The sequence below is a fragment of the Zootoca vivipara genome, chromosome 3, assembly GCF_965207765.1.
Source record: "Zootoca vivipara chromosome 3, rZooViv2.hap1.1, whole genome shotgun sequence".
Classification (NCBI taxonomy): Eukaryota; Metazoa; Chordata; class Lepidosauria; order Squamata; family Lacertidae; genus Zootoca; species Zootoca vivipara.
The window spans coordinates 51,947,869-51,972,052 of record NC_142586.1 but is presented as its reverse complement, the minus strand read 5'-3'; the positions used below and the strand labels follow the sequence as shown (position 1 = coordinate 51,972,052).

The 24,184-nt window shown below is 38.6% G+C and overlaps 1 protein-coding gene across 6 annotated transcripts in view; it reads left to right on the top strand.

The window, feature by feature from the left end:
* The window catches only part of FAM184A (family with sequence similarity 184 member A), a 68,529-nt gene extending 47,548 nt beyond the window's left edge, over window positions 1–20,981 (top strand). The window contains exons 10-19 of one of the 6 annotated variants that reach the window (XR_009557336.2): window positions 5,800–6,012; window positions 6,519–6,672; window positions 8,163–8,290; window positions 8,991–9,175; window positions 9,687–9,833; window positions 13,347–13,464; window positions 14,689–14,793; window positions 17,546–17,745; window positions 18,553–18,646; window positions 19,272–20,981. Coding sequence is in view for 4 of the 6 variants with exons in the window: in XM_060272652.2 (XP_060128635.1) it covers window positions 5,800–6,012; window positions 6,519–6,672; window positions 8,163–8,290; window positions 8,991–9,175; window positions 9,687–9,833; window positions 13,347–13,464; window positions 14,689–14,793; window positions 17,546–17,745; window positions 19,272–19,353 (1,332 nt within the window). In the remaining 2 variants the exon portion in view is untranslated. The remainder of the gene's footprint in view (window positions 1–5,799; window positions 6,013–6,518; window positions 6,673–8,162; window positions 8,291–8,990; window positions 9,176–9,686; window positions 9,834–13,346; window positions 13,465–14,688; window positions 14,794–17,545; window positions 17,746–18,552; window positions 18,647–19,271) is intronic. The other 5 variants (XR_015948949.1, XM_060272652.2, XM_060272653.2 and 2 more) reach the window with 5 other exon arrangements.
* The last annotated feature ends 3,203 nt before the right edge of the window (window positions 20,982–24,184 follow it).

Here is a 24,184-nt window from a genome sequence, read left to right as displayed (position 1 = left end):
GTTCTGTCAACAGAAGCATCATCCCATTGGCATAGAGTCATCTCTGTCAGTGGAAAAGCACTTCTGCTGGATAACATTACTGAGCTGGGAGATCTCTGCACCACTAATGGCCCAATGGTTGTGAGCTTGGATAAGATTCAGGATAAGAGTCATCACTGGATAAGATTCCAATCATGGCAAACTCCAGTTAGGCAAACTGAGGCAATTGCCTCAGGCAACAGGCACAAGCAGACCCCAAATTGGCACCACCACCACCACCCCGGTCCTGCCATTTGCTTCCACTGACTGGCTCTGCTGCTAGTGCCACTGCCTGCCAGGCAAGGCTTTCTATTTCTTCCTGTCTCACCCTTCCTGCCTCACTTATGGAAAGGGTTAGGTTAAAAAAAGTTACAGTAATGATAGTCACACAGTTGGAGAATCAGCTGCAATAGAAACTTTAAGAAAACAGACTGTATGCATGTTTCTCCACTGTCTACTCTTCGCACTGATTGGATTGCAGCAGTGGTTAATAATAAAAATAATATTTATTTAACATTATTTCTTAAGAAATAAACTGTTTAACTCAAATACATTTTGACAAAAACTTAAAATTTGTTCTTGTCCAAATGGGAAGATAAAAGAAGAGCAAAAAAGGATATTTATACTGATTAACATAATTGGATTATTTCTATTACTGTATGTTAACTTGGAGATCTACCTCATTACTAAATGTTTATATGAGTGTAAAAGATCAATGCTGGGGAAACATTAACATTCTGTGCAATTTTAATAGGGCTCTTTATATGAAGAAATATATTATGAATCATTAAAACTGCACAGTTCAAGGCTTTTTTCATAATTTCTTATCTGATTCTAGTAGGTTGGTTGTCATTGTGTCAACAATATAATGCAAGGATAGGAAATGAGACATTACAATAGATAACTAACAGAAGCAAAAGAAAAAGATTTTAAAATGTAGAAGCTTAAAATAGAATCTTTATGTACAATATTTTCATATTAAGATCTAGGAACATAGTAATCCAGTCCACTTATTTAAGGTGACCAAACTGATTTTTATCATCCTCTTCTTCTACCTCAAAATGGGATAGCAAGTTTTAAAAATTGATTTATATGCATAAAAGAAAATATTTCACGCATGCATGTATTACACATAAAAGTTTGTCCTTAATTTTGCCACCTTTAATGGAACTTCCAATAGAATATATTATTTACATACCCAATATCTGCCTTGATACGTTAAAATTGGTAATGATTAATTTAATTCATATAAGAAATACATTGCTTCCAGGTTTTATTTAGAGAATTGGACTAATGTTCAGTGATGTGGGAGCAGAAGCTGAATATACTAGGTATCGCAACCAAGAGAAATGATTAAGGAGGAACTTTAAGGAAGAACTTGCACTGCAGGAACATACAAGTCAAGGGTAGAACTCTTGCTTAAGTCCTGTATAATGTGTAGCAAGTAGAGTGGAACACAGCAACAGGAAGGGGTAGGACTACTGTAGATAGAAGTAGTGTTTAAGGGTGGACAAGAATTTTGGAAGGTTGGGGAGTGTTTGAACCTCTCTCAGTTCAGAAAACCTTAAGCCAATTCCCTTTCAGATTTTGCCTTGGCAGCTTGTAATGGCTCCTCACCAGTTCTCTGATCTGCCAGTTTCCATCTTCCCCACTTAGCATGCATCAGGAGAGGGATGTGATACATCAACTAAGGCTGCTTCTAAGCTTTATTTGCCAATGTGTAATCTGGGAAGTGCAGGCTTTTCTCCCTCTTGACTCATTCATTAATCAGGAAGGAAAACTGCAGTTTCTAGAATTAAACATTATTCTGAAATGAAGATATCTGAGCATGCTCATAGTCTGCATTGCTGACACTGGCAAGTGTAGGGTTTTTGTTTTTGTTTTTTACTCCTGAGTCCTGTTCCCACTGATAATGGAGGGTTTGTGTAATATCTGGCCCACAGGTGTCTCTATTTGACCCACTGCATGGTTTGGCCCAAACCATGCCCACCCACCATCATATAATGACAGTTGCAAGATAAGTAGAGTCCCACAGTACCAAATACAAAAGGAAGAATTGGGAGCTTCTGAAGGAGATGGGGTGGTCATGTGTCCTACTTTACAGAGGGCAGGTCATCTATCTTGTCCAAGTCTAGTTTAAAGATAGAGAACAAGAGCTGGGGTTTGAAGTTGTCCATCAACTGTTAGCATCTAGACAACAGACTGAGCAGACAGAAGCATTCTCTCTTTTTTTTGGCAGTGCATAAGTGACCACCCTAGGAGGGGACATTCTGTCCCAGAACGAGTCTTTCCATGATTTGTAAGGTTGTCAGTGAAAACTGAAGATTTTTCCTAAGAATTCCCGCAGAAGATTCAGAAAGACCCATCAAATCCTGGTGAAATAACAAAACCTTCCACTTTAATACAGGAAAAATTATCTCTCTCCACACTTATCACTTTCTCTTTGTTTAGTACATAATGTTGGAGATGTCAGCCATTTGTGATATGGAAATATGGTGCAGTTACAGTGGTACCTCAGGTTACAAACACCTCGGATTACCAACACTACTGGTTACAGACTCTGCTAACCCGGAAGTAGTACCTCGAGTTAAGAACTTTGCCCCAGGATGAGAACAGAAATCACGCGGCAGCAGGAGGCCCCATTAGCTAAAGTGGTACCTCAGGTTAAGAACGGTTTCAGGTTAAGAACGGAACTCCGGAATGAATTAAGTTCGTAACCAGAGGTACCACTGTACTTGAATAATTTGTAGTAGCAAAGTTAAGAGGCTACTCAAGTCCCTTTTGTTGTCAGGGCTCCTGCCCTAAATCTTTTGTTCAAGGTTGCTTGTTCCCACAGATACATAAAGAAAACCAAGAATGGGGGAAGGGAAATTCTGAATTAAAAATTTATCATGACTGCAAGTTAATTTTAGTGCAGGCACTAGAATTTGTTGCAGCAGTCTTTCAGCTTGCTCGTTTATATATGTAGTGTTTGTATTAGCTTTTACATAATCTTATATATATCAGCTTTTACAAAATCTGATCGGTAATTAGAATAATTGCTTTATTGTTTTACCTGTATCACACTGCAAATGTGTCTTCATTTAAAATCCTGCTATAACTTGCGAGTTCAACCTTTATATTAAATATTGCTGCATACATACCATACCACTATCCTTACTATACTGACTTTTTTTGTACTGTTTTTGGGCGACAGGGGCGGGCAGGTGTGGGGGACTCCCTGGTCCTGAATGGGGTAACTGTGCCTCTGAAGGACCAGCTGCGCAGTCTGGGAGTCATTTTGGACTCACAGCTGTCCATGGAGGCGCAGGTCAATTCTGTGTCCAGGGCAGCTGTCTACCAGCTCCATCTGGTACGCGAGATGAGACCCTACCTGCCCATGGGCTGTCTCACCAGAGTGGTGCATGCTCTAGTTATCTCCCGCTTCGACTACTGCAACACGCTCTACGTGGGGCTACCTTTGAAGGTGACCCGGAAACTGCAACTAATCCAGAATGCGGCAGCTAGACTGGTGACTGGGAGTGGCCGCCGAGACTACATAACACCAGTCTTGAAACACCTACATTGGCTCCCAGTACGTTTCTGGGCACAATTCAAAGTGTTGGTGCTGACCTTTAGAGCCCTAAATGGCCTCTGCCCAGTATACCTGAAGGAGCGTCTTCACCCCCATCGTTCAGCCTGGACACTGAGGTCCAGCACCAAGGGCCTTCTGACAGTTTCCTCACTGCAAGAAGCAAAATTATAGGGAACCAGGCAGAGGTCCTTCTCGGTAGTGGCACCTGCCCTGTGGCAACTATCTGACATTTAGAAGACATCTGAAGGCAGCCCTGACTGATGTTTTAATGTATTTTTAGTCTCTTGTTGGAAGCCGCCCAGATTGGCTGGGGAAACCCAGCCAGATGGGCGGGGTATACGTAATAAATTATTTTTGTTTTGTTTTGTTTTGTGCTATGAGCCACTTCAGACTAGTGCAGAGCACTATCAGTTAACTTGATCAATCTGGAAAACCATATGCCCTACTACTAATCTAAAAGGGCCTTCAGTCCATGATGTTGTTTCATGTGAGTTCAGTCTTGGAATGGTGTTTCTCAAATCAAAATGACCTGGTAGCACCTTTGCAGAGTGATGTCATACCCATTACCTCAGAAGCCTCTGCAGCGTAGCTTCATTTTTTGCTCGTAAGAGTGCCAGCTGGATTTGAAGTTGCACTCTCTTTTATTGCCCGATGAACTTGGCCTGGGTGGTGCTACATAACTCACTTTGTGAGAAGCATTGCCAAGACCAGGAGTAGCCTGTGTGGTTTGTACATTGCTTTCTACCCTGCTAGTACCCATGTTGCCTATTACTGGGTGTGTAGGAAATCATCCACTGAATTGAAGGCTGCCAGTGGGCCTTTAGATTGATTTCTGAAGGCATGAGCTATGCCACAAATTCATAATAATGGCATAATGTATTACAGCTGAGTTAAAGGATATGAATTTTCTTTAGAAAGTGCTGTAGAATTATTAGCATTGATTTTGGTAGTGCATATTAGGCAAAAAATAACTGATACTTAGTCTCTTGACTGCAGTGATGGAATATAACTTTTTTTAATTGATAAGTAATTTCTCAACACAATGTTATGCATGTCTACATGGAAGTAAGTTCAATTGAGATGAATGGGGCTTACTCCCACGTGTGTGTAGGATTGCAGTTACATATCTATACCCATTTTGGCTCACTTCAACCAGGCCAAGAAATGGGATGGTGACAGATTTTTCATTCCCCACCTCTGCTGTTTATTCCAATGGAAGGGACATTACTCCACCATAACCCCTCAGGGCTGATGAAGTTTCATGCCATTTTTGAAGGTGTGTTGGAGAAACAAGGGGGCTTAAAATCCCATGGATCTTTGACTGCTCTTGATACGCACACCCAAATGCCCCACTTTGGGCCCTACTACCAGTGGGACACCTTGAACTTTTCAGTGGGTGTATTGAGGTCATCCAGTGGCTTAAGCGCCATCCCACCATTAATACACTCTCTTTGCCAGTGGTGCAGCACTTGAATTAACTTTCTGTGGCCACTGAACTGGCTTTCAGCTGGCTGTAGGATTGCAATCCACTAAAAGTGTATTGCACTTGACATTCAAACAGCTGGTGACGACACATTGCTAATTTGCATGCCATAAACTATGTGGCATTTATTTGCTCATTAGTTATAGTTCATAGTAATACTTGATTAGGCATATACTGTAGGGGACATCCAGTGATGTCTGGCCAACTGCCCAACAAAATGCTCACACAATGGGACTTTCCCTTCCTTTCCTCCCCCCTGTAGTCCATTGTGCATGCACCCAGGTTCTGCTCTATAGGATCCCCCATCTTTCTAGAGCAGATTTTGAGGACACTAGGAGCTGGATGGGAAAGGAAGAGAAAGTCCTGTTGTGCAAACAGAAGTCCACTTGCATGCAGTCGGATATTCAAATTTCTATTAACCAGAATGTGTTACTAAGCAAAATAGGCCCCAATACAGAGAGGAAATGTTTAAAAAATGCAACAACATTTGTGAACACAGTACACCTGTAGTATTTCCACTGCCTATCAGCTTTCCTATACAATATAAGAAACTGCTTGATGCAATGTGGGAGGGCTGCTATTTGGTGAGGCAGGACATCACACTTGTGGATCGCTGTACTTCTCTGTATTGTGACCACAATAAAAAATCTCAAATATCTATCAGTAAATATAAACACAGTTTATAGTTTGAATTTCTAGTTAACTTTGCTTTTCTGTGGATTAGATCTCCCTGTTGAAGCAGAATCTAGAAATGCAGCTTTCCCAGTCTCAGACTTCAATGCAGCAACTTCAGGCACAATTTAGCCAGGAGCGACAGAGGCTGGCCCAAGAGATTGAAGAGCTAGAAGAAGAGCATCAACAGAGACACAAGTCGTTGAAAGAAGCACATATCCTTGCATTTCAGAACATGGAGGAAACAAAAGAAGAAGAGCAAAAGGCATGTTCATTTGTATTTTGTAGCATCTTAAGATTTTCAGATTGCAGACCATATGTTAACATGAACTATGAGATATTACTCCAAAGAACTTCTTTATATTCATTTGAGAACTCAGAACGGACCCAAATAAATGCTATAGTGGGAGAATGGCAGGGGTGGCTAAGCATAGAGGAAACTACACATGTGTGTTCTAACTTCTCTTGAACTGTAATGAGAGGGATGTGTAGAGGGGTGAGTTATTCTTGAGGCCTTACCCCTAGTCCCAACCAAAGCCCTAATAACACAAATTTTGTCCAGAAAGTGGGAAAATGGAAAGGTGAGGGGGTTACACTCTAGGTGGTGGAATTGGAGTTACACAAAAAATAAAGGTAGCTGGTTAATAACAGTGGGGTTTATTATTATTATTATTATTATTATTATTATTATTATTATTAAGCAATCATTTTGCCTCATTGATAAGAATATTTTTCTATACACATAGAGCAATTCTCCTTTAAATTTGCTAGGAACTTGAGGAACGTTTAAAACAGAAGCACTTAGAAGAACTTCATGCGCTGAAAGAAGCACACAGGCAAGCTATGGATGCTTTCAAACTAGAAATGGAACAGGAACTGCAGACTCTTCGCTTTGAACTGGAAGATGAAGGGAAAGCTATGCTTGGTACAGTATTTTCATGCGACTATTTAAACATAAGCTATTACTTCTGGTGCAGAAGGCAGATGGCATGTGCTGCCTAATATACAGAGAAATGAAAATGGGTGGTTTCCCGTGTGTTGGGCTACATTTAGACTTTTTCAGAGGAAAAGTTGACTATTCTCTTAAGTAGTTGATACCCAGAGTTTTATAGCACAATTTACCCATTTTATTGATGCAGTATTGTGATTTATCACCCCCTGTTTAGAATAATGCTGTTGTTGTTTTTTTTAAATGGAAACTTGTGCCAAATTTGAGAAATACACATCTTCCTATGATAGTTTCAGAGAGATGTCTTGTGCTATCCCTCATCTTGCCTGTTTTCTCCCAGTCTTTCATTACCTAGGCCCTTTTCTTCAACGTTAAATTTGTGCATATCACCTATTCATATCACTATCAATCATTAATAATTCCTTTTAAAGAGCAAACTCAATGTCCCCATGCTCACAAAAATAGAGCCAAAACTGGGTCACTGAGAAACGGCAGGAAAGTAGAAGCGTGCATGTGGGAATTCTGAGATTTCCAGAAGTACAGAAAATATTTGAAAAAGAACACCAAAAAAAGAGCAACCTGTACACACAAAAAAGCCACTGAGCATGCTCGGTGGACACAGGGAATCACAACATGGTGTGTATCTGTGAAAAAAGAAAAACAGCCTTTAAAAAAGTACATAAATAATTGAAAACTGAAATAAAACTTTAAAGGGTCACAAAATGAGGAAGAAACTGAGTTGCTCTCTCTGAATGTTATAGGCAACACTTATGTAACCGCATTCCATGCAACTCACAATGGCTAACTTTTTCAAACATCAAAATACTGCAGTTTGAGTGCCAGGAATGCAATAAGTATTTAGATTACTTTTGGCTAGAGTAAGCCACATGGTGCCCTACAGATGAAGTGGACTGCAGCTCTCATCATCCCTGATCATTGGCAATGCTGGCTGAGGCTGATGGGAGTTGTAATATAAAATATCTAGAGTTGTAATATGAAATATCACATTGCTTACCCTAGGTCAGGCACCCCCAAACTGCGGCCCTCCAGATGTTTTGGCCTACAACTCCCATGATCCCTAGCTAACAGGACCAGTAGTCAGGGATGATGGGAATTGTAGTCCAAAACATCTGGAGGGCCGAAGTTTGGGGATGCCTGCCCTAGGTCTACCGCAGAGTAATAAAATTCTGCAAGGTTTCTAATGCTTAATTCGGCATTCAGCACCATTTTAATAAAAAATAGTAATTACTGTTATCTTGATAAACATTTCTATTTATTCACTCATTTATTTATTTATTGTATGACAAAAATTAACAGCTAAAGGAGGCACTATAGTTGGAAAATAAATTTTTAAAAAACTAAGAGTCTAGTCATTCCCCTAAAGCAATAAATGCATGGTTATACATATGTGTGGTGTGGGTTACTATTTGTAGAACTATACAAAAAATCTGTTTATTATCTCCTAGCATCTTTGCGCTCAGAACTAAACCATCAGCATGCTGCAGCAATTGATCAACTAAGACATAATCATCAACAAGAACTAGCAGCTGCTAAAATGGAACTTGAAAGAAGCATAGAGCTTAGCAGGCACCAGGTATATATCTTCCACATAGCCAAAAGAGAGTAAATATCTTTTAATTATAGAGCATTTGTTTGACGTTAAGAAAAATTGCAACTCCTTTATTATCCCTTTAGTATACTGGCTCCTTTCAGTCCATATAATTTCTTATATTCCAACTTCATAGACTAAGTGCTGATGCTTATGTAGCCAAAATGGCACAACTATGGACAAGAGGAAGGTATCAGCTTGCCCAAGTGAACCTAGAGGTCTGCAGAAATACAAAAATGGGGGGGGGGGAACCGACCAAAGGAGGTAGTTTCCCTCCAAAACAGCTAAAACAGAATTGTGCATGTATGAAAAACTGAGCCTACAGGAGTCTGAAATTTGTGTGTCTGTGTAGAGAAGCACTGTCTCTAAGTCCATAAGTACAATTACATGTTTATAATGATGGTTCAGCCCTTCCTTCAGCTCTAACATGATCACCATATTTTGCAGAGGAGAGGAAATAGGGCAAAGTAGGGGCGGGAGGTACAAATGCCTATCTATAGTTTGTTATATGTTGCCATTTGTGGCCTTTCTAAATTTAATCTGAATCTTTACTCTTATCTAGTAACTAGAAATATAAAAGTGGGAAAGTAAGTTATGTTTATTCAGCCAGAAGCAAGTGTGCCATATAAAGTGCAGTATATGTTATATAAAGTATTCTTATCTTATTGATACTTGTGCTTGATAGGAAAAAGAGTTTGTTTGCCGGATAGCAGATCTACAGGATGAATTGAGGCATCGAGACCACCATATATCTGAACTAGATAAGGAGATTCTTGCTCTGCATGAGAACATAAGTGCACTAACCAAGGAACTGGAGTTTAAAGGGAAGGAAGTTCTCAGAATACGTAGTGAATCCAACCAACAAATTAGGTATGAATATTTGCAATGTCAGGTAATATGTTCTGATTGATTTGGCAACCTAAAATTAATGAAGGGCTGTACTTGATTTTTTTGAGACTTAACTAGAATATTTTAGGAAGTCAGATTCAAATTGCTGGACTCATTCATATATGCCCATTTGATGTCAGATGAAGTAACAGTGAAATTTAAGTTTTGGACTGCCCACAATATTTGCAAGTTGCAAAGTTTAGAGGACATTAGCTATTGGTAAGGTACAATCATAAGCTACTATTAAATATTTATTAAAGTGCCCTTAAGTATATTTTTGTTTACATTTCACCATGCTTATTTACAAAGCATTAAAGGAGATGACTTTTTAGTGAAATAAGCTAGACGATTAGAGAAACAAAAATAGCAGAATTAGATTTTGTAGCTCTTTTCAGTGATGCTATGCACAAATCCTTTGCAAACATGGCAGGAAGTCAAGATGAACAAAGCTGGTGTAAGAATAACCTTTTTTAACATAAAACAAATTAAACAGGCTGCATGAACAAGATTTAAACAAGAAACATGAGAAAGAGCTGGATGTCATGACAGCAGACCACATCAGAGAAAGACAAAGCATGCTGGCAGATTTTAATAAGACCCAAGAGCTGCTCAAGGAAATTAATTCAGCTTTGCAAATTTCGTAAGTTTTATTACATTAAACCATTTCGTATGTGGGCAGAGTTTGAATGAAATGATTACAGTATTACAGTATGATGGACATTGGAGAGACATACACAAGTGGAGGCATTTCTCAAAAAGAAGCCGAAACTTGTCTTTTTTTGGTGTACCCACTAACTTTGGTGGAATAATTTAGACCAGGCACCCCCAAACTTTGGCCCTCCAGATGTTTTGGACTACAGTTCCCATCATCCCTGACCACTGGTCCTGTTAGCTAGGGATCATGGAAGTTGTAGGCCAAAACATCTGGAGGGCCGCAGTTTGGGGGTGCCTGGTCTAAATTATTCCACCAAAGTTAGTGGGTACACCAACTTTGGGGATGCCTGACCTAGGCAAGGCTTTCATGGCCCTTTGGAAAACAAGATAAAATATAGTATGTTAGAGAATAGTGCAATCCTATGCATATCTGCTTAGAAGAAAGCCTCATTGACATCAGTGGGTCTTAGGTAAGTATGGATAGGACTGCAACTCAAAATACATTTAAAAGCCTGAGAGAACAAGGATAATGGTGTTGGCAACAGGCAAACTTCCCTGAGGAGGGAATTCCACAAATGTGTCGCTTTTGATAAGGCTCCCTTAGCCTGTCATTAGTGAAAGAACAGTTAGGCAAAATATGGACATATATGAAAAGCATTGAAAAGTTTAATTCTGAAAACTGTGTCTGATTTAATCTCTGTGGCAGATTCATCCTTGACTGTCCCTTTTAAGTCAGTTATCCTTGTCTCTGTCCCTGTCTCGTTGTTTCCTTTTGTCCTGCAATAGCAGTAAAATGTAGTAGAGGAAAAAGAAAGTTTTTGTAGTTTTCTTTCAATTCTGCTGGGGTTTGTAGGAAGTGGAGTTTTGTTATTTTAAACATAAAAATACCTTCCAACTTTCAATCCAAACTTAACAGCAGTGTTTCAGCTTTAGGTAGATTGCTTCAAACACTTGAATATGCCTCTAGATTAAAAAAGAAACCTTAACTTAAAAATTCAACATGGCTTGAAAGCTAGGCTTACAGTCCTTTTCTCTGACATTCGTTTTTCTGTGTGCAGGAGAGTATTCAGTCACATAAGAAGAGCCCTGCTGAATCAGACCAAGACCCATGTATTCCAGCATCCTGTTCTCATAGGGGCCAGCCAAATGTTTTTGGGAAGCCCACAAGCAGGACATGAACACAACAGTACTCTAACCACTTGTAGTCCTCATCAGCTAGCTTTCAGAAGTATGCCACTTCCAATATTGGAGGGAGTTTACAGTCATCATGGCTAGTAACCACTGATAGTGTTATCCTCCAAGAATTTTCTAATCCCCTTTTAAAGCCACCCAAGTTGGTGGTCGTCACTGCATTTTATGGTAGCGAATTCCATTGTTTAACTATATGCTGTATGAAGAAGTACTTCCTTGTGTCTGGCCTAAATCATCCAGCATTCTGCTTCATTGGGTGACCACGGATTCTAGTATTATATGAGAGGGGGGAGCTTATCTCTGCTTTCTCCACACCGTGCATAATTGTATACAGTTCTATCATGTCCATCACTTATTCACCATTTTTTCTAACCAAAAAAGACCTAAATGATGTAACCTTTTCAGAACCTTTTTCCAGCTTTACAGTACAGTCGTCCCTTGGAAGCTTAGTTCCCGAATGTTTTGGCTCCCAAACGTCACAAACCCAGAAGTGACTGTTCCGGTTTGCGAACTATTTTTGGAACGGGGCTTCCGTGGCTTCCAATTGGCTGCAGAAGCTTCCTGCATTGCAGGGGGTTGGACTAGATGACTCTTGGGTCCCTTCCAACTATATGATTCTATGATTCTAGGGAATGTGGAGCAGGTGAACACAACCTCAGTCCCTCGCTGTGCTTAAGCTCCAACCATGCCTGTATTTACTATTTTAATACATTGGCTAACAAATGCATTTTTATATATCTTTGAAGTGAGAATTTAATCTTTAGGAGAAGTACCTCATCATATTACTGCTACATTGGCCTTGGTTTTGATTTTCTTCCATTTTCATTCCCTTTTTATGTGATACTGTTCCTCTTTACACACTCCATCTCCCTTTCTACTTAATAGTTTATTATACGCAAAAGTGTTTGTAAGCATCTCTTGCACTATTTTTGTGCACATGGTTATGGTCAGATTAACAAAAATTGTCCTTGAAAAAACTGCCATATAAGGAAATCTGAGCTACTTGACTCTCTTAAACTTTCCACACAACCAGACTAACAGCAATTAGCCAGGGGCTATAATCTTAGTGCTAGGATATGAGGTGGACTGAATAAACTCTTGTTCATCATCTGTCATTCATCTGAGCCTGAAGCTTAGATAGTAATGTATGATCAAAATCAAGTGTCTACTTCTATATACATACTCTTTTGAAACTGCTGCATTAGATCTAGTCTGAGAGTCAAATTTGGGCTGACTAACTGACTGATAGAAGGTATTTTCTAAGGTATTTTCCCTACTTGTAATTCCAGTACCTCTTCTGAAAGTAATTTTAGAAAAAAGTGCTTTCCATGCAGACATAATTGATAGATAGCTCAGGACAGGTTCACAGCCCAATCATATAAGCCCCAGTTCACACCTGTGCTCCCCACACCCCACAACATGGCCTACCTACACAGATATAACTTATTTGTGAATTAACCCTTTCATTTATTGTCATATGGAAATTAATATTCTGAACCCATTTGTTAGTAGGGTTGCCAGACTCAATAGAGGACAGGACTTCCGTGCCTTTAATTGCCCTGCTCTCTTTTGAGTCTGGAAACCTTAAAGAGAAACCAGCAGACCCTTTGCTTGGAAATTAAATAAAGGGTATGCTCTGGTTTCTCTTTAAGGTTTCCAGACTCAAAAGAGAGCAGGGCAATTAAAGGCACAGAAGTCCTGTCCTCTATTGAGTCTGGCAACCCTATTTGTTAGTGTTAAAGAATATGAATAATGATTCAATACCAAATAGCAATCTACAGTTGTATTCAAAAGTTACTAAACTCTACGAATGCTAGGCTTCATTTTATTAGGCTTTCCTTACAGCTTCTATGTAAATTGGTGTGCTTATTTCCATTCTCTCCTTTAATGCTTCTTCATTCCCTGTTTAAAGCCATCTCACGATTTTCTTGATGTAATTGCTATTTGTCGTTTGTGGCACTTACACTGTTCTTGCTAAATTATTCCTCTGCAGTTAGTCTAATACTGTCTTACACATTTGTGGGTTCGTTTTAGTTGTTTTAGCTTTAATATCTTTTGTGGGGAAGAAGTAAACATTGGTTATGTGGATTCTACTCTGATTATGGCAGATGGTGGCCCACAAGCTCAAAATGTCATTTCCTTTATTGTAGCCAACCATTAAAGAAATCAGTTAGTATGTAGATAGAAGATCGCGTAATAGCTCTGGTGGTTTATTCCTTGAGTTAGTTTGATAGCATGATTTTTATGGCATTATATCTGAACTTCGGACTATTATTAACCCATGGGTGATGTTTTGTCTCCTATAAAGTTTAGAAGAAATGGAAGAAAAATATCAAAACAGGGAATCAAGACCAGAAGATGTACAGCTTATTGCAGAGTTGAAAGACCTGATTGCTGAGAGGGATCAGCTAATAAAGAAACTGATTGTAAGACAGTTTGGTGCTCTTTTGGTATGAGCATGCCAAAGGCTAATAACTCTTGTCAAATCTCCTGAGAATACAGTCCTATTAAAGTAGATTTAAAAGTTAATGTCAATACAGTACATTAATTTTAAAAACTGGATGTGGCTGAAGAAGAAACCTGAGTGTTACTTTCAGTTGTTTATATCTCAGTTACTTTAATTCCAGACCTAGACTCTCCAATTAACCTTGAAGTGATTCTAGATTTTTTTATTAAAAAATCATTTTTTGCTCTCTATGCAGCCCATAAACTACTTAAGATAAAACACTTGCATTGGATACCCCTTAAATTACTTGTTTTTACCGGTATGTAGTAGAGCAGCCATAATCCTGAATGGATTTAGAGCAGGCAGAAGACCCTGTTCTTTTACCACTCTGTAAAGACCTAAATTAAAAATACAAAGTAAGTTCAAAAACATGTTGAAATGAAGTAAGGAATTGCTTCCTTAATTTTAAAGTAATTTTAATGTCTTCTCTCAAAATAATGTTTAGTTTTCCCTGTGCTGTCTTCAGGATTTGGGGGAGCCTTCAACAGGGAACCCTAAGTGAGCTCTCATAAACTGGAGGTGGGGAGTGCAAAATGATAATTCTCTTATCTTCTGAACTTCTTGGATGTTGTGTACAAAGTTAAAAAAACAGTGTTTTAGGGTGGTGGAATAGTGTTCCTGAGTGGCCAATTTCTGTGAGCCACTGCAATTGTTCCTTGCATGCTAGCACAAGGACACATGCCCAACAGGAACTCAGAATCCCATTGTTGCATCCCAGCTATGAGGGATTCTACTGTGGTGGCTTTCCTTGCTGTGATATGGAAGTAACTTGCAATTATGGTTTGGGACATAGATGAAACCAGTGGCATGATCCCAGCCTCCAAAGAACTTTTAAGAAGTTATGAATGCCAATGCAATTCTTTGTACAGCTGTCCATGAAAAAAAGGAACTAGGTAAAAATCCCCATATAGAGGATGAACTTGGATTGCTCTGGCACACTCATTTGAAAATGTAAGAATTATGCTGAGTATGAAAATGATCATCTTTCAGATAATGAGTTACAGATTTGAGTTTTAAGTTCTAAACCTTCAGATTTGGGTAATTAATGAACTCTTGAGTGAGTGAATGTCAATCTGGCCACAGTAACTTAATATCCAAGGTGACTGATAAAGAATTTTATTTTAATCTTTTTGTTATTTATTAGGATGACAAGAAATTCTATCAACTGGAACTAGTCAATAGGGAGACTAACTTCAACAAGGTGTTTAATGCAAGTCCTAATGTTGGTGTTATTAACCCTCTGGTGAAGGTATGTCACACATTTTACAATGTCGAAACTGGGAAAATGTGAATTACTAATATCACACAAATAGAAAGGACCAATAATGCTGTGAAAGACACACAAAAGACAGTCAGCTGCATGTGGTTTTCAACAGCATCAGTAACAATAAGCCATGGTCAGTAATAATGGCTTCTTATCAATGAGCAGTGTAATATTGCATGCTGCTGAATAGTGCCCACTCCTGCACGCCTACCTGCCAGAAAAACAAACTACAAGGGCTGACTTAGCACTGTGTGTAACCTATGCTGTGGTTTTATTTCCCACTAAGCAAAGCACAAGCAGAAAACAAGGGTTGTTCTCCCAAGGCTTGAAGTTTGGTTCTTGGGGAGACAGGATGGGCAGAGTGGAGTGTGCATGATGCAGCAATATGCTCCTGTACTGTATTATGTTTTGGAGTGTGCAGTTTTGTTTTTACAGAATTTTTTCTCTCTTTCCACACCCACCACCGAAAGAAGGCTGCCCTCAGAGACTTCTTTCTATCAGTGGCAAGATGCTGCCAGCAGGGGGGCAGGGCATGAAGGGACAAAAGTCTTTCTCCCCTTTGTGCCTCATACAGGCTTCCTTCTCTCAGTAGTGTCCAAGAGAAGGAAGCCTGCAGGTTCATGTCATATTCTGCCACTGTAGTTTCTCAACTTCCTCTTCCTGGGGTGGGCAAGGAGGCAGAGCTTCCTATGGTCACCCATGTCTTCTAATAAGCAGGTGGGCCATAGCCAGCCATACCTCCTCATCCTCAGGCCCTGACTCCTCCTTTACATTCCTGCTGGTCCTGACAGTGACATGGCATGAGAGAGAAGGGTACAGCACATGCTCGGTGACTCCTTACATTGCAGCCAGGCTCCACTTACTTCAGAGGTTGGTGGTATGCCTCTCCCCTCTGACATGCAGCAACGTCAGATGCTTTTTCCCTGTCCTCCACAACCTGCTGCCTGGGACAACAAACCCAAGCCTTTTCAAGAATTATTGTGGACACGCACGGAGGTTTCCTTTTTCCAAATCTCCACATTGTTAGTCCTTTCTGCAGTTTGATCTCTTAGGCCCCTTCTAGATAACTATTCAATTGTGCAGGGGATGTGCAGTCATTATGAAGTTGTTTCTTGAGATCCAAATCCCATTCCCATAGTGAGCATGCATACTGTGGAGAAAAAGCAAGGGAAGCAGTGTTGGTCTAGAAAAAAAAGTAAAACCCAGTTTGACAATACCTTTTATATCAGGACCAACCAAAACATCACAAATGTTATGGCGAAATTGCAGTTTTGACTTGATTTTTAAAAAGCAAATAACTGTTCGGTTTTTGCAAATTGATAAATGGTTGATACTAAAATCTTATTAGTGGTATCACCAGTTCATCTGTCTGTTGGGAGTCTTGCAGTAAGGATACTTCACTCTGAAGAATAGATCCATGTGTGCCATCTAGTGGAAACAGCCTGGCATGCGGCTGGAAAAACTCACTAAGGTTGCTTTCACACAAGCCTTTTTCCTCTGGAATTGCCATTCTTTGTTCACCCACATTTTACAAAGAATTGGGACAATGTCAGTGTCAAAGTGTAGCTATCAAATGCTTTTAGTATGAAACTCCTGTCATACCTGATTTGTGGCTCTCTTTTTTGTGACAATAAAACACAATTGACCAGCCTGTCCAGCGTAGACAGGAAAGTACTATTGAGGCTTCTTGGGGCTTGTATATGATTAGATAAAAGTTTCCTATTTGCAGTTCCTTCCCATTTCATTGCTTACTGATGATTTGAAACTACTGTATGGTAGTTGTCCCAATTTTATTTTATTTTTCTGTTCTCACCAGGGAGGCTTTAATTACTGGTTTCCTTTCATTATTTTTATTCCTTATAGCTTTATTTTGACATAAAATATGAAAAGAATAATAAACTGAATAGACCTGTAATAAATGTTGCCCCCACCACCACCACAATGAGAACATAAACTGACACTAGAGCAATTAAGAGAGATTGGTTATTCAAGGAGCAATTAAGGAGCTATCCATCAATTCTCCAGTTGGAACCAAGAGGGAAGCAGTTAAACAAGCAAACTTTGTGAACAGGAAAGTTTTAATTGATATTTTAAAAGTCCCTTGTTAAACAAGTTTTATTTGTGAGTAAACATTTTAGAAAGATCATGGCCACAGAAAGAGTGTTGGTGGATAATATAGCCCTATACAAAGTCGTGTGTGGAACCAGGGTGGTGCCATGTTTGACTGGGCCCTCAGCAGCCCCCCATGTGTGGGTCCCTCATTGTGATCTTGATCTAGCCCATTATATACTTTCATAGAGAGGTTTCTTTTCTATCTGTCAGAGTTCCTTTAGGAGTGAAGTTTACTAGTTTTAATTTGCATGGGGATCGGGAAGAGGCTGTAATTAGACTAGAAATTAACAGATTCTCCTACTACATTTCTGTAGTTAGACCTCATGTTAGTGTAAGCAAGAAAGTTAACATTGTTCTTTAAGAAGAGGAATCTGCATACAGACTAAAACTGTCAAAATTATTTAAAGCTAAGCCAAGCTCTTCAATATTGCAGTAAACTGGCTGGAGCATTTAGCTTTCGTATCCCTCTGGAGAATGCTTTAAATGCAGCTGTACTAAAACTGTAATAAATAAATAATATCCAAACCCTCACTTTCAGGTGAAACAAAGAAATGAGAATTTTAAAAGCCCAAGTAATTTCCTTATCTGTACAGGCCCTTCCTTACATTTGTTATTTTCAATGCAGCAAAAGAAGAAGAATGATAAATCAGCAAACAGGTTTGTGAGTGTCCCCAATCTAAGTGCTCTGGAATCTAGTGGAGTGGGCAATGGACATGCTAACCGCCTGGATCCTATTCCAAATTCACCCATCCATGATATTGAGTTCAACAGCAGCAGACCACTTCCACATCCTATACCACCCAAAGAGCCCAAGACGGTTTTGAGGTGAGCACTGCCTCACCAGTTTTTGTTTTTCCTAACTTGGAGAATTTTTTTATTTCTTTTTAGCTGAACCCACATGTCTTTAAGAACAACACAGGAGTACAAATCTTACTTTGGAATCTTAATTTTCACACTATATTTTAAGCCTCTTTACAGTATTCCTTTTTTATTGTAAAACTTGTTGAAATGTAATTCCTCACCCCTTTTCTAATAAGTCTGGAACCCTTCTTTCATTTTTCTAATGAACTACACAGTCAGTATGGTTCATGTGCTTTCAATTGTTTACATTTATGAACAATTGTGTTAAATGTTTGTGTTATTACTAGCTGTCCTTTCAGAATGTTACAATCCCCATATTAAAAGTCTTTATTGTGTAACAGTGGATCTTACCTGACAAAACTGTTTTCTGTGTTAGATGAATGTGTGCTGATTTATTCCCTTTCCTTACCTCAGATAAAATCTTTATTGGAAGCAAGCTTAGAATATGTGTAAATATCTGCATGTATTTAATGCTGGGTTTCAGCATTAAAATACCCAAGTTTAGCTTTGCTTTAGGAAGTGATGGAATGTGTCTTACTATCAGATTAAGTAAAATATATAGTGCTTGATAGTCTGGTGAGTAAAAGCCCTTTCCATCCTGCATCTTAATTCTACTTCAGTGCTACCTGCAAAATATAGTCTGGGGGCAGAAGAGAGAATGATAAAATTTTAAAGTAATTTTTATTATTATTACTAAAGGCAAAGTAGAGTTCCTGTAATATTAAATGTTCCTTATTTTTCCCTGTGCATGTGGTATGCATGTTTGCTCAGGCGTCACTAACATGCATGTGCATGAATTCATGGATTACGATGCTGGAGTTTCCATTGCAAATTATTTCGTGCTTTGTATTACCCCCCAAAAACGGTAGGGATTATTTTATTAATTTTTCTAACAATTACATTTTACTAGCGCGTTAAAGTAATATAAGGATTACATCATGCAGGTATATTTGGGAATTATATTTGTGGGTGGCAAGTGTGTTTGTTTTGCACTGAATTCCTTGTTATAACGTATCTAACCCCATGTGCATGAACCTACAATTCAGTTTGGGCTATGAAACAGTTAAAATACATAGTTTAGTTTTCATTCTGCACGTATTTAAGAATATGATGCTTGCATCATACTTCTGACAACTAATTTGAGCAGAAGAAAAGGATGCTAAAAGAGGATCTTCAAAAAATCGCTTTTCCCCACAGTACTTTTTTTTTAAAAGGCAGCCATCCCATTCATTTCCCCGCCTCCCCAAAAATACTATTTTCCCCCACCCTCTTATGTGGCTTAGTGACCATGTGCTGCTGATGCTCTCCAATGGAGTGGATGATCGGAAATAGTAAAAATGGGCATTAAACTAAATCAGGTTATCCTATGACGTGATACTTGATTTGCAAACATCGTGTGCTATGTATTGGCTTCTTTGTGCTTTTTCCAGGCCTTCTGCATTTTACTGTTGGTTGTAGGTTAAATCTGTCTTTTCTTTTTATGAATTTAGCCCTCCTCAGACTGAAGCTTCTCCAATGGCTTCACCCGATCCACAACGTCAGGAATGGTTTGCCCGTTACTTCACATTCTGAGAGATTATTTTTGTGTGTGGCACAGTGTGGTGTGGACTGTTCATAAGAGCATGACCTTAAAATAAACCCTTATGTGAAAAAGCTTACCTGTAATATGTCAAACACTGTGAATGAGAAAGTATTTTGTCTCTCTGATTTGAAAATGCACTGTATTTTATGTGATATTTGTTGGAATCACTTGACATGGTAATATAAATGTGCTTAATGACACTTTTATTTTTATTTAAAATGGAAGAGTATTTAAACTTTGTAATTACTGCATAACAAATTTTCGTAGAAGAAACTTAAAGCTTCCTACCCATTTTCCTATAAATATGTATTTTCTTTGGTTTCAGGAAAGGCTTTCTCCCTCCTGTCTCCCATCCCAAATGCAATCAGTTGCATGGTTATTGTATATCAAAATAAACTGTCAACAGTTTAAAAATCAGACTGTGGGAAGATATGTTTAAATCCTTCTATTTTTATTTAGTTATCTTGTAGAACTTGACTTTAAAAATTGTGTTTACTCTAAAAGTGGTGAAGAATGCAAAATAAATAACAGTAGTATAGCTGATGGCCTTTAGAGTGATTTTAAGAACATAGTAAGAACATGGCATCCTTATTTCTTATCTACAACTGATCTGCCCTTTAGTAATTATAATTACTATATTTTAATGTTGAATTTCATCAAACTTTTGTCAAATATTTTATAAATACCTACAAAGACAGTGCTCTTTAGAACATGTGGGGTACTACACTATGTAATGCTGTATTAATGAATAATCATTTATGGAAATCTGCATTTTGAGGACATTATAATTTGGGGGCAAAACTCAGGCTTTACAAAAAAAATAGTGCTAAATCAATTATGCATAATAAAGCATGCCAATCTTTCATTAGAGCTCCAGCATACTTAACTTACAAAGAAAGATGTTCCATCGTCCATTATAAAATTAAGCCAGGGACCACATGACCTTTTTCATATGGCAAATGAGCCTGATTTTCCACTCTATTACACTTGTCTTACAGATGTGCAATCTCTCTGGCAGCAAATATGTAATACCATGGCAAATCTGGTTTATATACTTTTGTTGATGATGTCGTCAATTCCAAGATTACCACAATGCAGCTGACACTGGTAATCTCAGGGAGAATTTTTTTTTTCTTTTATGAATGTACTTTCAGATCTGATATTTGTATCTTTAAAAAGGGGGGGTTGCTTGGTTATTTTAAATAAGATTTTTATCCTTAGATACAGAATTATAGCTCTTCATTATTTCTGCTGAAGCCCTGACCATGTCTTCCCATTATGCAAAAACATAATCAAAGGTACCATCAATAGTTACAAAAAGTTTTATATGTAGCATATGTATAAAAGAATAATTTGTATGTTTTCATATAAAATATAAAATATTCTAAATCAGAATTTTAAAAATGTATCTCTTGCAAACTCAGCCTGAAAGCTTCACTGGAAGCAGTGTTCTAATGTTTTGCTGCTAATCTAAAGCAGTGTTTGGCAGATACTCTATGGTTGATGGATTTAACTGTAGGTATATGCAGCCTTTACATTAGAAGAAAGCCATATTGAGTCAAAGTCAGATTTCTTGGCTGTTGTGTGAAATAAAACACACTGGATGATTTTGCTATGATGTTCTGAAGTATTTATTGTGTTGTGTTTTTTCTTCTTTGAGGTCACTACATTATTTTATCAAAAGAGCTCTAAAAGTGAGAAAGATTTGCACCTGGTATGGATAGGTATAGCAATCTTTAAAGTTTACTTTCCTTCTATTTTCTTGTTTACAAAATGCTCTTCATGGGGGAAGATGAGTATTGCTAGCCATGCTGCCTTACAGAAAACCTTATTCATTTCAGAGAAACTACTAACTGAGCAACCCTAATAAGTGTTAAAGAGCGCTTAGGTGTCCTGAAACAGTTTTAAAACTTGCCTTAAAAGGCCTGTAATGAGCTAGATGCGTAAATCATCTTCCAAAAATCATCCTCTCATATCAGCAACTCATGTATCCTTCACATATAAAGTCTCCTTCATCTGTACTTTGGGGCTGGCTGCACTGCACAATCTTGAGGACAGGTCCCCACAGCTTTTTCCTTTATGTGGTGTACACATAAAAGTGACTTGATTAAGTCAAGCTGTCCACTATCTCCAATGGGAAATTTGCATTATTTAAGCTTATTCTTACATTCCACATACAGGAATTAGAAAGTTTGTGGACATAACGTTTAAAAATATTGCTTTACTTATCAATTCTAGATGGGAAAACCCCTCACCATTCATACTATCCTTATCCATTTTTTAAAACACAAACTCCCTTTCTCCTCCCACCTCCCACAAGCAAAATACAAGCCCCCGCCCCAGTTAGACTATTTTAGGTTGATGATTTCTGTGGTCCAAACCTGTGTGTGTGTGTTGTGGGAAATGCTGTGCTCTACTCCTTTAAATGTGTTTTCAAAGATGCCTACATAGTATGTCACTATATCATATAGCATGGGCAAGGCTTGATGGCAAAAGTGGATGAAGTTACACCATAAGACAAAGAAACATAAGAAAGTTTAGGCAGGACTACACCATAATAATAATAATAATAATAATAATAATAATAATAATAATAATAATATATTATTTATACACCGCCCATCTGCCTGGGTTTCCCCAGCCACACTGGGCAGCTTCCAACAGAATATTAAAATACAATAACCTATTAAACATTAAAAGATGGAAAAATAATTCCACAGCTTTTTAAACATCCTGATCAAATGGGTTTTGTTTTACTGTTTTTGTTTTTAACCTGTCCTTCGCTTCAGAGTAATTCAGACGCTTGCTCCACCTTGCCCTTCTGCTCTAATATTTTTGTATGTGTCTATCTGTGGCCTCTATGCCTTCAGCTCTCTCAACAGCCTGTTCCAATCCCCAAATGCCTATGCCAGTTTAATCTTATTTGCACCACAAGGTTGGAACTCCCTGTGATGCCACTTCTCTCTGCTAGTCAGTTGCAGCAAGAACAGTCTTAGGGCATCTTAAAGACTTAACAGATTTATTGTGGCATAAACTTTCATGGACTAAAATCATCATCTGCTGGATCTGATGCATCTAATGAAATGAATTCTATTGCACAGAAGCTTATGCCACAACAAATAAAACTGTTACTCTTTAAGATACTGCCCTGACTCTTTGCTGTGCTTTTTTTCTGAAGCAGTTCTTTAAACCTCAAATCCTCATTCCTAGCTGTAATAACCAAGTGAGAGATACATTGTTTGTATTTGTTCCTTGCAATTGTCATTTCTTGCTCCCCTACCCTCTTGCTCTTCCCACTATCAAAATTTAGATTCTTAAGTCCATTGGTTGTTTATGAACCTAGGCAAAACACTAAGCTTATTGATGGCACTTAAGATAATAATAAAAATGCTGTAAAAATCATCACAAGGTCCTTTGAGGAATCCTGGGAGAATGCAAACTGGGCATAAGGAGATAATAATTTTCAGCAATATAAGTATGCTGAGAACGAATCATTATGTCAGTTGTCATTTTCTAAGTTGCTCTCCCCACCAACACACACAACTTTTAAAATAATAGGTTCTAACTTGTGGGAATGCACATTGATAAGATATTTACACATACATTGCTCCTCAGAAATGGATGAATAAAGGAAACTCTCGTCACTCTCTGTTTGTTAACATTTGTAATGGAACCCAAAAAGCATGCTGTGAGCAAAAGGCAATTCTTGTATAAACACAGTTGCTTATGATTTATGCTGATTCTGCTCTGTATGATGTAACCATGGGTCTTAAGGAAAGTCCATATCCTGTTCTGTACCTTGTCACCAATTTGGTGGTGTCCAAAAAGAAGGTCAGCTAAACTGAGCATCTGCATGCTCCACCTTTATCACTGGAATTAAGACCACAATAGATTAGCTAAGCTGTTAGCTGTTACCACCTACTGAACATAGAACAGTACAACTCTACAGTAGCTTGGGTACAAAGCCCAAGACGACAATACTATAGGTTGCCTGTGAAACCGACTATTTTGTAGTTGCAGTGGCATCATTGGCACCAGTGTATTGGCAGGAGAGAAACAAAGGTCAGCCCTCAGGGAAGAATGAAGGCAGAAAGGAGCACTGGGTAAGGTCATACTTTATTTTATTAAGGCATTTTCTACAATTTAAAACAGGTGGCTAACTTGCAGAGCTTCTGATGTAGTTTTTTTTTTTACCACAATTCCCTTTAATCCCAGCTATGCTGGCTGGGACTGGTAGCTGTAGTTCAGTGGCAGCTGGAGGGCCACAGATTAGCCACCTCTGTTGTAAAGACTTCAGTCATGAGGGTTCATGGGGGGAAATAGAAACATGTGCCACCCCACCCCAGGAAATTCCACTTCATAGAAGTCAGCATATGACCCATTTTATGGCCTCTCCTACTACAGTCCTGACTATTATCAGACACACAGAGAAAGGTATTAGATGAATCAGCAGCAATGCAGCACATAAACAAAGAAACAACTCACAATGCAGCTAAGAAAAAGTGCCACAGCAGTCATTGTACCCAGTTGCTTCTGGATGGAGGACTGCGGGCAAGTTCTCAAACTTTGTTTTTTTTTTAAGTGTTCAAAGGACTTCCTATACAGTATCTCAGTAATGCTTCCAGCAGTTTGATGAGGTAGGCCAGTATTATCATCCCCATGTCGGACATAGAGGCAGAGACTGAGAATGCCTGTGGTGGGATTGAGTAATTTGTAGCTCTCCAGATGTTGGATTCTAACTTTCATCTGCTCCTGCCAGCATGGCAAGCCACCAGTGAGTATGGGATTTGTAGTCCAGCAGTACCTGGGAGTCCACAGTTC